Below are 12,907 nucleotides of genomic sequence, written 5' to 3'. Positions count from 1 at the left end.
ACCTCTTATATAAGGGCACTGATCACCTCCCAACAGCCTTACCTCCTAATACAATCACACTGGGGATCAGGGTTTCAACATAGGAATTTGGGGAGTCTTAAACATTCAGTCCATTATAGTACCCAAATAAACTTTGCAAATCCTGTATGGCATCTAGTAGTGTCCTATAGTCTTTTTATGACTGAGTTACTTTCTGAATCTAGTATTTTTGACCTGGTTATCTAACTTCATGGCATCAGAATTTTAATGGCCATTTAGTCTTAACCCTCTTATTTTTACAGATGAAGATACTAACTCTGCGTTCTTAATTTATAGATTTATAGACAAAACTTTATAGATGATTATTCAAATATATTATTTTCAGGTGAGAAAATAAAGGGCCAGATAGACAGGTATATTTCTGTTTGGGAAATAGCAATGGTGGTTCACTGGTAGGGAGAAACTAGAATTTTAAAATCATAATTTCTGATTTTTTTTTTTTTTTTTTTTGAGATGGAGTCTCACTCTGTTGCCAGGCTGGAGTGCAGGGGTGTGACGGCTCACTGCACCCTCCGCCGCCCATGTTCAAGCATTTCTCCTGCCTCAGCCTCCAGAGTAGCTGGGACTAGAGGCGCACACCACCACGCCCAGCTAATTTTTGTATTCTTAGTAGAGACAGGGTTTCACCATATTGGCCAGGGTGGTCTCGATCTCCTGACCTCATGATCTGCCAGCCTCGGCCTCCCAAAGTGCTGGGATTACAGGCGTGAGCCACCACGCCCAGCCAACTTCTGAGTTTTATATCCTAGAAATGTGTCTATTTTTAGGCTTGAGATTCTTCCAGAGCCTTCCAGATGTTCTTTAAGCAAGACCAGATTTGAAAGTAAATGAAACATTCTTTTTAGTGCCCATGTTTGATTTGAAGATTTTGGGGAGTGGATAAAAGTAGTATGGTTCATGTGCAAATGCTTTTTGTGTTTTGTGGATTTTGCATATATATAGTCCTTAAAGTTATTTTTGTAATTTGTAATCACTGGTGTTTACTTTGCCTGTTATGTAGTAGGCACTCATAAAGTTCCTCTTCAAAGCAGGGATGTTCATATAATTTTATCTTGTTTTCTTAGGGGTTCATGTGTCACACAAGTAGGCCTTCTGGAAAGCGTGTATGAAATGTTCAGGAAGGATGACCCCCGCCTAAGTTTCACACGCCAGTCGTTTGTGGACCGCTCCCTCCTCACTCTGCTGTGGCACTGTAGCCTGGATGCTTTGAGAGAATTCTTCAGCACAATTGTGGTGGATGCCATTGATGTGTTGAAGTCCAGGTTTACAAAGGTATCATACGCCTTAAATCAGTAATAAGAAGTAAGCAGCCTACTTGACTGGTGTGCTTAGACACTGCTGTGTGCTCAGTCACATGGCCTCTGCTGTTCAAGGAGTGTGCCACATAACAGTCTGTGGCTACATGGGATCTGCCTTTATTTCCTGTGGCTTCTGTAACAACTTAACGCAAATTTGGATATTCTCTTACACTTCTGGAGGCCAGAAGTCCAGAATCAGTTTCACTGGGCTGACATCACAGTGTTGTCAGGGCCACGCTCACTCTGGGAACTCAGGGAAGAGCTGTTCCTGGCGGTCCTGGGGGCTGCCAGCATTGTTTGGCTTGTGCTGGTTTCACCCTGGTCTCTTCCTCCCTGGTCACATTTCCATTTCCTGTCTATCTAATCTCCCTACACATCCTTCTTACAAGGTTGCCTGTGATTTCATTTATGGCCTACCCACCTGTACAATCCAAAATAATGTCCTCATCACAAGGCCCTTAACTAAATTTTGTCTACAAAGTCCTTTTTTGCCACATGAGGAGGTAGGTTTCAGGGATGAGGGCATCTTTTGGATACTTTTTGTGGGGCGAGGGCAGGATGTATCACTCAGCCTCCCTCGGAATCCTGTTGGGAAATACTATGAATACCCAGATGCCGCATTGTTAATGCAGACTTCAAAATAGCTGAGAATTTTGGATTTTCACCTGTTGTTCCCATGTCTTCAGTAAGATTTTGTGCAAACATTTTCTACCCTTGGCTCACTATTTGGATGTCACACATTATTTCCTGCTTCACCAGTGTAACATATCAATGCTTATATTCGTGTTCTAGACCTGGACAATTGCATGCTTTCTTATTGAAGTGATTTAGCATTTTTGACTGTTAAAATTCTGTCTGTCTAAAGGATATTAAGTATTAAATTTGATATATTCTATAAGATATATTTCATGTTTAATAAGACCAAAGATAATTATTTGTTACCTTTTTGAAGCTAAATGAATCTACCTTTGATACTCAAATCACCAAGAAGATGGGCTACTATAAGATTCTAGACGTGATGTATTCTCGCCTTCCCAAAGATGATGTTCATGCTAAGGAATCAAAAATTAATCAAGTTTTCCATGGCTCGTGTATTACAGAAGGAAATGAACTTACAAAGACATTGATTAAGTAAGATTTTACTTAATTTTGGATTCTATTTTATTTATCAATGCTTTGGGTACATATATTTTTATGTATGTATATAGTGTGAATAAATATTTTATTTAGATACTGAGCTTTTATAGTTTTCTTCTTATAAACCACTTAGGTGAACTTTGATTAGGGCATTAATTTAGGGTGTATTGGATAACAGTTGTTTTATCTTGTACTAATGTTTTACAAATAATAAAACTTTTTCCTTTTACTGTTCTTTTCCTACTGTTTTTCCCCTTGAATAGCTTGATATATTTTTAGTGCTGTGATTTTCAGTAACAAAAGATTTAGAGTATTTTATTTTTTCTGAGATTTGAAATTAAAGGCATAGTAAATATTTTTTAACAGGCATTCTAAACAATACAAAAGTAATCAAATGTATTTTCTCTAAAACTTGTCTTTTAATGGAGTTCTCCTCCTAGTAAATATTGAACACAGACTTTTGCCGTATCACATTTTGCATCACCAAACAAATTTATTATTACCCTCCTCTTACTTGGTGCTGTCTTACCTCATCAGTGAATGATGTCACCATTCAGTCATGACTAGGCTGTTGTCTGTCCTCCTTGCTTCCTTCCCTCTCTTTACTTACTGCACTTGATGCCATTGCGTCACTGACCACTGTGTTGCAAGATCCATGTATATATGCTGCCCTTGCTGTGAGATGGGTGACATGTTCCTTTTCATATTCCCAGTGCCTAATACTCTGCCTGGCACAAGCCTGACCCTCGAGAAAGGTTGAATGGCATTAGGTCCTGTTGTCTGGCATTGTTGGGCTTGAGCAGTGATTGCCATGTTGTGTGAATTGATTTGTCACATGGATCTCTCTGCAGATTGTGCTACGATGCATTTACAGAGAACATGGCAGGAGAGAATCAGCTGCTGGAGAGGAGAAGACTTTACCATTGTGCAGCATACAACTGCGCCATATCTGTCATCTGCTGTGTCTTCAATGAGTTAAAATTTTACCAAGGTTTTCTGTTTAGTGAAAAACCAGAAAAGGTAGGCCACTCCTACGGTGTGCACTATTGTTATTGTAGGAGTTCAAAAGTTAGATTATATCAGTTAAACTTACAGATAATTTGTACCATCTTATATTAAAGATGTGGTTCGTTTAATTCTGCTTAGGTATATTTAAAGCTGGAGTGCTTTTCCGTGAGCTATTACATAGCATTAATTCTAAAGTAACATCGATTATGAGGATCTTCACCATTCAGCTGTTTTTATATGATTCTTTGTATTCACAGAACTTGCTTATTTTTGAAAATCTGATCGACCTGAAGCGCCGCTATAATTTTCCTGTAGAAGTTGAGGTGAGTGAAATTTTCAATGTTCTAAGTTAAAAAAAACTTATCAAGTGCTCACAAAGAAAACCATATTATGTCAAACACATTAAGTTGCCAATATTCAAGTCGGCTTTCAACAAAAACTGGTGGTTTCATGTGGTTTCTATAAAATCTGGCAATTGTAGCTTCAGATACAATCTCAGGCAACTACAAAATTTGTCAGAACTTGATTTCGTCTCTTGACATGTGTAGGAAAGACGGTGCCAGTAAAAGGAAGTGTTAGGACATATCCCAGAAGTTGTTTTCTGAGTGAATTGCTCCAGTCAAAGAAGTTGAGATCCTTACTGTGGCCTTGCTTGGGCAACGTGGTAGGATCATGGAAAAGTCATGGGTTAACTGGAAGACTTGCTCTGGCAGATGGGACAAGGTTTGTTTTAGCCAAGCTCAGATTGACATGCCAGCCTCAGCAGTTGGGCAGTTGGTGAGAATGTGGTGGTTGCTGCCTTCAGCACCCATTGGAAATGGGAAGGTGGGCAGAGAGCTGAGCTCATCCACCATGGCGTGCACTTTCCCCACACAGCTGCTGACCTCTACCATGTCTTAGTGCTTCACCACTACATGTGAATGCTGATCCTGCCTTGTACTTCTTCTGAACAAGACTAGGATTGTTTTCTAGGCATATGTTCAAAGAACTAAAAAACAAGAAAATTAGCACCAGTTTATTAAGCGTGTAGACACATGCTGTATGTTACTTCTATGTTTTACAACAATTACAGGCACTATGATATATCATAACTAGATTTGAATAAATTGAGGTTCAGAGATAAATAGAATTTATCAGCAGTCCAGGCATAAGAGCTTGGTACACACTGTACGCAGTGAGCTGTACCAGAGCTGAGATGGAGGTTAAGTGCCTGGGCTGAGTTCTGTGGGAATCTGCAGGAAGGGCTTTCCTTAAGGGACACTCACTAGTCTCTTTTCGAGGTTATTTTTGAGTGCTTTTAAATTTGTTTTGTTTTGTTTAAAAATTTATAATTTTTTTTTTGCCAGATTGCTACTAAAACAGAAAAAGTATCACTATTATTATAAAATGTTTTACATTGTTTATTTGTTCTTCCCAATAGGTTCCTATGGAAAGAAAGAAAAAGTACATTGAAATTAGGAAAGAAGCCAGAGAAGCAGCAAATGGGGATTCAGGTAGGATGTTTTCAAAATCATGAGAAAGGATTCAAATCGATGGGTTATTTTGTTTTGTTTTGTTCTAAGACAAATAGAGGAGTAAAGTATTTTTTATGTAAATAGAAAATACTTTAAGTACCCTAAAACATTGAAATTGACTTTGAAAAAGTATTTTAAGTGGCAAATGGAATTATATTTTGAAAGAAATGTACTTAGCTAAACTTAGCTGCATAGAAAGGTCTCAGAGTGGCCAGACGGGGTTCAGATATGTTACACTTTTTTAAAAATACAAAATTAGCTTGGTGTCTTATTGTTTGCATATGGATTGTGTTTGTATGTTGTTCAGATATATTCAGAAGTCTACATTAGAATACAAGTCCTTTCCAGCCACTCTTCTGTGCCCAACCTCACTGTGGGTTCCCATCTCTGGCAGGACAGAGCTGCTCAAGGCCTCTGACCTGCCGACTCCCTCCCCTGCAGCCCTTCTTACTGCTCACTCCAGCATATGGCTCTTGCCTGTGCCTTGTAGGCGCCAGGCCTGCTTTTGCCCTAGGTCGTGTGCACTTGCAGTTTCCTCTAATACCCTCAACCCCAGGTATCAGCATACCTCATGACATTTTGTTTAATGTCAACCCCTGAAGTAGACTCTTCCTGGCCTCCCTATTTAAAATTAGTCCACTATCCCTCTATATGCTCCTTGTTTTTGTTTTTTGCTTAATTTTTCCTTATAGCTTTATCATCATTTCTTGATATGAGAATAAAATTTGGACCAGTTTTCTAAATCTCTTAGGTGTTTTGGATTAGCTACTTTTCAGTGGTATTTCTTCCCACATTTTTGTTAGACTTAATGGGCAAAATGTACATCATCAAAATTTTAAATGCAAAGAAAATGTGTTAATCATATGCAAAATTGGACCAGTATAACAATTTCCTTGTCTATGACAGAATAACTGCTTGATAACAACAAAAAGAAAATGAGGTCTTTTCCCCATTTCTTTTTTGCTTTCTTAATCTGGATAATAGGTTAATAATCACTGGCTTGATGAAAACCTTAGATTAAAATATGCTTTAATTTTCATATCATTTGAATTTAGAGAAATAATTTCTTACTAATTATGTTTGAATACATGTAATTTTCTCCTTTTTTATATTTCAGATGGTCCTTCCTATATGTCTTCCCTGTCATATTTGGCAGACAGTACCCTGAGTGAGGAAATGAGTCAATTTGATTTCTCAACCGGAGTTCAGAGCTATTCATACAGCTCCCAAGACCCTAGACCTGCCACTGGTCGTTTTCGGAGACGGGTGATCACATTTCACATACTAAAAGAATATTGTCGATGTTTGTGAAGAAAGGGGGTCACAGCTATGCCTTGCTGTTACTACAGGAAGCCAGTTCTCTGTCCATTGACAACCCTCGGAGTATAGAGTTAATTTGGAGAATTTTCCAAGATCTAATTCCTAGCCTTTTATTCTGTAGACTCAGCAGTCAGATATCATCAGCACAGTAGGAGGTCAGGGGTCAACATAGCAAAGATGCTCTGACCTGAGGTGCACTCCCGGGGAGTCACCATACAGACGGTTCAGGGGGTCACACAGCAGAGACATCTGCCCTGAGGAGTGACCATAGATGGGGGTCAGGGGTCAGTGTAACAGAGACATCTGACCTCAGGAGCCACCCTGTGGAATGACTGGGCAGACGGGACAGGGGGACTATGTACTTGGGATGCAAGGAAGACATGAAATCCTTCTTATCTGTTAATTGTACAGTGAGTGTATTTGATATTATTACCAGATTATCATTATTACCTAAGTGTTTGTTATATGCTGTTGCCCCAGAAAGAGCCTCCCACATCCACTGCCTTGTCCACTGAATGTTAACTGTACCCTCTGCTCTCCTGGGCCCTCCCTTTCGCAGGAGCAGCGGGACCCCACGGTGCATGATGATGTGCTGGAGCTGGAGATGGACGAGCTCAATCGGCATGAGTGCATGGCGCCCCTGACGGCCCTGGTGAAGCACATGCACAGAAGCCTGGGCCCGCCTCAAGGAGAAGAGGTGCTTTTCCCACTCATCTTACCTGTTAATACTATATTCATTGGTGTCATACTGAGAATGAACATTTAATATTGAAAACAAAACCAAACTGCTTATCAAATAAATGTGATTTTTTTTTGTTCATGTCTTACTTTGTCCTTGTTTTCCCATAATACCAAAATGTATCATTATTTTATTCCACGTTTTAAGGTAATTTTGAATGTTTTATTTTAGGATTCAGTGTCAAGAGATCTTCCTTCTTGGATGAAATTCCTCCATGGCAAACTGGGAAATCCAATAGTACCATTAAATATCCGTCTCTTCTTAGCCAAGCTTGTTATTAATACAGAAGAGGTAAGTAATTGATTATTTCTTTATTCTTTGAATAGATTCTGTAAGTCTGTTTATTCAATTCTATGAATGAATCAATTGCAATGCTATGAATATACTTAAAAACACACACAAAAAAGGAAAATATAAAGGGGCAGAGCATGACATTTTTGTTCTCTGATTAGCCACCCAATATTTATCTACTTGTTCATCACCATTCTTTTATCGTTTTTAACATATGTAAATTCACCTCTCGTGAGTTAGAAGTGGTCTTTGTATAAAGTACATGTAGCTGCTTTCTTACGGCTGCCAACGTTCTTTCCTTATAGTAGAAAAAAAAAAAGCGGGGGGTGGAGCGGTGGAGAAAATATTCCTGTTAACTCTATATGAAAAACAGCTGACTCTTAGGCAATTGCTGAGTTTGTGAGGTAGGAGCATCTTGGAGTCCATTTTGGAAAGGCCTTTGAGCTAGACGTGGTGAAGTGCAGTGAGAGTTTGCACTAGGCAGGGAAGGAGTAGCATAGCACGGGTGGTCCCTGGGTGAGCCAAGCAGGTCTGCACTGACTGCCTGGGCTGTGGGAGTGTGGTCTGGACCAGAGCCAGGCCAGGCCATCCAGAGCTATGCAGAGGGTTGGGCTCATTCATTGAGCACCAGGGAACCACTAAGGGCACTAAGTGGTGGGGTGACACCATCCACTTGGCTCCGTAGAAGGTCATTCTGGGCAGCTCTGCAGACATGGCGAGTCTGTCAGGACGTCCCTGACAGGCTGCTCTAGGGCTGCAGCAGCACCTTCTTTCCTCGGGGCTCACTTGATTCTTCACACCCTGGGCACATGGTCTCAGGGTGCCATACTGGGGGGACTCAGACAGCCGTGGCCTGAGATCAAGCTGCTGGCAGGGTTGGTTCCTTCGAGAGCTATGAGAGAGCCTGGTCCAGGCTACTCCCAGCATCCGGCAGCCTCAAGCACTATGTGGTGTGTCAGAGGCATTCTCCCTGTGTCTTCACCTCATCTTCCCCCTTGTATCTGTCTCTGTGTCCTGATTTCCTCTTTTAATAAGGACACCAGTCGTATTTGATTAGGGCCCACACTAATGCCTTCACTTTAACGTGCTTACCTCGCTTTTGGCTTTAGGTCCAGTCATAGTATAAAATTTTAGCTGATGGAAGATACAGTCTTGTATTAATATTTTGGCAATTTAAGACCATTCTTTGATGTTTGACTTTTACATCCTCTTGTAGGTCTTTCGCCCTTACGCGAAGCACTGGCTTAGCCCCTTGCTGCAGCTGGCTGCTTCTGAAAACAATGGAGGAGAAGGAATTCACTACATGGTGGTTGAGATAGTGGCCACTATTCTTTCATGGACAGGCTTGGCCACTCCAACAGTAAGGATTGATGCATCTTTTATGTTAATATATTATCCTTTGCCAATAGCCTATAGAGCCTATGACACATAATTCAGGTCCCTCTCACTGACTGTGCTATGGTTTTCAGCATTTGTTGCTACATTGCTGGTATGCTCCTAAACCAAATGGCCTCAGCCTGCTTTGGTTTTGTTTTGTTTCCTTTGCCTTTGGTAATTCGTCTGACCTTGCTTTTATTATGAAGCTGTCAGGTGTTTGTTTTGTTTTGTTTGCTGCCTTTACTTGCCTTAGAAATGAGATTGCAAATTTATTATGTGTAAACTGAATGTCAACCAACCCTGAATGGGAGGCTCTGAGGACTTCTGCCCTGAAGTCCCTGGATTTTGGCATTTGTGCCATCTTCTCTACTCCCAGAGTATTGACTAATACCAGTAATGGCAAGATTAGGGCTAAAGCAGTAGCTGCCAGATGATAACACCATGTTATGTTGAGGCAAATGCAGTACCCACCAGTGTAGACATGTGTGTGTGTGTTGGTGCTTTGCCTACTCATTTAAAACTGTGGACACTGACAGCATACAAACGTTTTCATGTGAGGAGATGGTAAGAACAGTCTGTATTAAATATAATATACACATGCGGGGCTAGGCATGATGGCTCACACCTGTAATCCCAGCACTTTGGGAGACCAAGGCAGGCAGATCACTTAAGGTCAGGAGTTTGAGACCAGCCTGGCCAACATGGTGAAACCTTATCTGTACTAAAAAAATGCAAAAATTAACTGGACATGGTGCTGCATGTCTATAATCCTAGCTATTCGGGAGGCTGAGGCAGGAGAATTGCTTAAACCCGGGAGGCGGAGGTTGTGGTGAGCTGAAATGGCACTACTGTGCTCCAGCCTGGGCGACAGAGTGAGACTACGTTCCCCCAGCTCCACCACCACCCACCCCGCCACAAAAAAATACATGGAGCTTTCTCATACGCTTGTCTCTGGATGTACCTATCTCATTTGTTTCACAGTTAACCAAATTTAGATTTCTTTGTCTTAGTGTAATGAAATACTTTGTTTTCTGCTTAATAAAATGAAAAAATTAAGAGGGGTTCAGTTTAACAAGGGTCCGTTGAAAGAGATTGATGTAGCTGTCAGCGGCTCAGCTGAACTCAAGAGAGTGGAACTGCCGGGCTCGGGGTAGCTGAATAAAGCAACAGCAAGCCAGAAAGGTTGCCGTGAAGCTTTTACTCACTCTGGAGTCATGGGAGTGAGAGGCTAACACTGGAGGGAGACTCCCCTTGTTCTGTTTGCCCCTAGAGTGGTGCACTGCTCAGCAGCCAGATGGATTAGCACAGACAGGGGCCGTCTCACCATTGAGAGGGCCTGAACAGGAGGCTCTGCAGTTTTATAGGGAAGAGCTAAGTCAGAAAGCACTGGATACTGAGTTGGAGTGGGGAAAGTACCTTCATGCTGCTCCCCTGCCCTGCAGGCGACCCCTGTCCAGGGCCTCAGATAAAGGATCCTAGGCATGGAGGCTCCAGGGAGGAAGGCAGAGGTGCATGCATGGGGCATGGCGGCTAGCAGCCTGCACCCTGGACGGCAACTCTGAGATTGCAGCGCCGGCGGTGCCTGGTCCTCTTGCCAGGTCAGCCTTTGTTGTTACCTGTTTCTGAAAAATCACAGGGCTTTCAACAGGAGCCGGACTCCTGTAAAATGCCAGATTTCTTTTATAAATGAACTTGAGTTAAAAAATGCTTTCCAGAATGGAATGCCGCATATTAATACAGAATTTCTGTACCTTTTCAGGGGGTCCCTAAAGATGAAGTGTTAGCAAATCGATTGCTTAATTTCCTAATGAAACATGTCTTTCATCCAAAAAGAGCTGTGTTTAGACACAACCTTGAAATTATAAAGACCCTTGTCGAGTGCTGGAAGGATTGTTTATCCATCCCTTATAGGTATGTTTACTGGTTTTTGCAGTATTGTTTAGAAATTTAGGTTAAAATGTAGTGTGTCGTAAATGATGATTACAGTGAAATTTAATTACATGAAATGATAGGAGGAAGAAAATAATTTATTGTTACTAATAAAACCACAGTGTGGCACCAGATGCGTGTCTCGCACCCTCCAGTGGCCCTGCCCTCCGCCTCAGCTTGCCTCTGATGTCCCCACGCTGGGGAGGGGCACTACCTTCCATTGGCCCATGGGGTAGAGGGTGGTGGGAGGTAGGTAGGATTTGTGCGTAATTCCTTTTTTTGTAGGCTGAGGCAAGCTAAAACTTCCAAAAAGTTTTGCTATCAACTAAGGGAGAATTTAGGCAAATAATTAAAATATGAGGGCGATAAAATTGCCAGTGTTACAAAGCTGGAGGAACCTGGATGTGAACAGGAGGTGTTAGCAAGCAGGGATATTGGATATGGGAAAAGAAAAAGAAAGCATTTCTGTAAAGTCAAAGCTAGACCTGGGGAAGAAACAGAAATAAAGAAAAAGCATTTCTTACCCTGAAGATTAGCTTTAGAAAATTCTGTATTTGGCCGGGCACGGTGGCTCACGCCTGTAATCCCAGCTCTTTGGGAGGCCGAGGCGGGCGGATTACGAGGTCAGGAGATCGAGACCATCCTGGCTAACACAGTGAAACCCCGTCTCTACTAAAAAAATACAAAAAATTAGCCAGGTGTGGTGGCGGGCGTCTGTAGTCTCAGCTGCTTGGGAGGCTGAGGCAGGAGAATGGCGTGAACCCAGGGGGCAGAGCTTACAGCAAGCCGAGATCACGCCAACTGCACTCCAGCCTGGGCGACAAAGCGAGACTCCAAGACTCCGTCTCAGTCGCGCCACTGCACTCCAGCCTGGGCGAGAGTGAGACTCTGTCTCAAAAAAATAAAATTCTGTATTTGTCTTCCTGCTTCTTATTTGATTATGCAACAGTCTCAATTTTCTCCTTTGTGCTTATGTTTCAGGTTAATATTTGAAAAGTTTTCCGGTAAAGATCCTAATTCTAAAGACAACTCAGTAGGGATTCAATTGCTAGGCATCGTGATGGCCAATGACCTGCCTCCCTATGACCCACAGTGTGGCATCCAGAGTAGCGAGTACGTGTTTGCTTGATTATTTTTTAGGTCACGTCTACCCAAACTGGATTGACAGACTTCAGTATGGTGCAGTTTTGATAATTTTAAGGACCAGACCCATGCTACAAATGTTTCTGGGCCAGGCACGGTGGCTCATGCCTGTAATTCTAACACGTTTGAGAGGCCAAGGCAGGAGGATTGCTTGAGTCCAGGAGTTCGAGACCAGCCTGGACAGCATAGCAAGAGCGCATCTATACCAAAAAAATTCTTGTCTACCTAAATTTAGGAAGATGGATTTAGATTTTTTTGGAAGAAATGTTTGGGGCAAATGAGAAATGTAGGTGTTTAAAACAGTGTAATTTTTTCATATCCATGCTGGCAGGTGGGAGGTGTTAAGTATTTCTTATTTTCTAAACTGATATTCTGAACATTTATCCCCAAAAGTAATGCAGGCCCCTCGGAAGGCCTTGTTCTGGGCTCTCTGACGGTGAGGGCTGGTAGACGCTGGGCTGCACCATCCCGCCTGGGAGCTAGGGCAGCTGCGTGTGACATGTCAAGACAAGAGGCCTCAGAAAGATGGTTCCGGGACATCATAAAAGGAGCAGGACATCTTTGTCCTGCTCCTGAGGGTTGTGAAGTCAGTGTTGATTCCTGGCCACTCCCTGGGTTTCCGCCTGCCCTGCCCAATCACTCTCTCTGTTTGGTCCTCCATGTTGGCCCCCCAGCACCGTCGGACCAGTTACTGGTGCCAGAGATGACACATGACCTCAGGGCTGAGGCAGCCAGCTTCGCAGCAGCCTCAGTGGGAACTCGGCTCCTTTTAGACAGTCAGTGGCTGGGGCTTTGGCTTCTACACTAGGATAACCTTGCAGAGTCCCCTGAGTGCTGACAGTGAATGGGTGGCTCCCTGGGAAGCCTCCTCACACAGACGGCACTGGGAGTATGCTCTTTCTCATTTTATTGTCCTTGTCCTGCTATAGTAGGTGGGTTTTGAAAGGGAGTCAGTGTCCCGTGATCTTGGATAGTAGCTCTTTCTGTCACTGCACCTTTCTGTCTGTTCAGCTTTGTGGGATGGTCCAGCTGCAGCGGTTCTGCATGATGGGACAGCAGACTGCCCTATGCTTTTCTGGTTATGACATCGGGCACCCTTACGTACATGCTGA

At 42.5% G+C, this 12,907-nt stretch overlaps 1 protein-coding gene across 5 annotated transcripts in view; it reads left to right on the top strand.

Annotated features, from left to right (window-relative positions):
• Positions 1-12,907, top strand: part of PRKDC (protein kinase, DNA-activated, catalytic subunit) — a 186,403-nt gene that overhangs the window by 93,969 nt on the left and 79,527 nt on the right. For all 5 annotated transcript variants that reach the window (XR_010159536.1, XM_519750.9, XM_001147162.8 and 2 more), the window contains exons 41-51: positions 1,104-1,311; positions 2,290-2,468; positions 3,326-3,494; positions 3,740-3,805; positions 4,903-4,975; positions 6,114-6,262; positions 6,876-7,013; positions 7,227-7,346; positions 8,563-8,706; positions 10,483-10,634; positions 11,634-11,765. Coding sequence is in view for 4 of the 5 variants with exons in the window: in XM_519750.9 (XP_519750.6) it covers positions 1,104-1,311; positions 2,290-2,468; positions 3,326-3,494; positions 3,740-3,805; positions 4,903-4,975; positions 6,114-6,262; positions 6,876-7,013; positions 7,227-7,346; positions 8,563-8,706; positions 10,483-10,634; positions 11,634-11,765 (1,530 nt within the window). In the remaining variant the exon portion in view is untranslated. The remainder of the gene's footprint in view (positions 1-1,103; positions 1,312-2,289; positions 2,469-3,325; positions 3,495-3,739; positions 3,806-4,902; positions 4,976-6,113; positions 6,263-6,875; positions 7,014-7,226; positions 7,347-8,562; positions 8,707-10,482; positions 10,635-11,633; positions 11,766-12,907) is intronic.

The sequence above is a fragment of the Pan troglodytes genome, chromosome 7 (assembly GCF_028858775.2).
Source record: "Pan troglodytes isolate AG18354 chromosome 7, NHGRI_mPanTro3-v2.0_pri, whole genome shotgun sequence".
Lineage (NCBI taxonomy): Eukaryota > Metazoa > Chordata > Mammalia > Primates > Hominidae > Pan > Pan troglodytes.
This window is presented reverse-complemented; position numbering and strand designations above follow the sequence as displayed.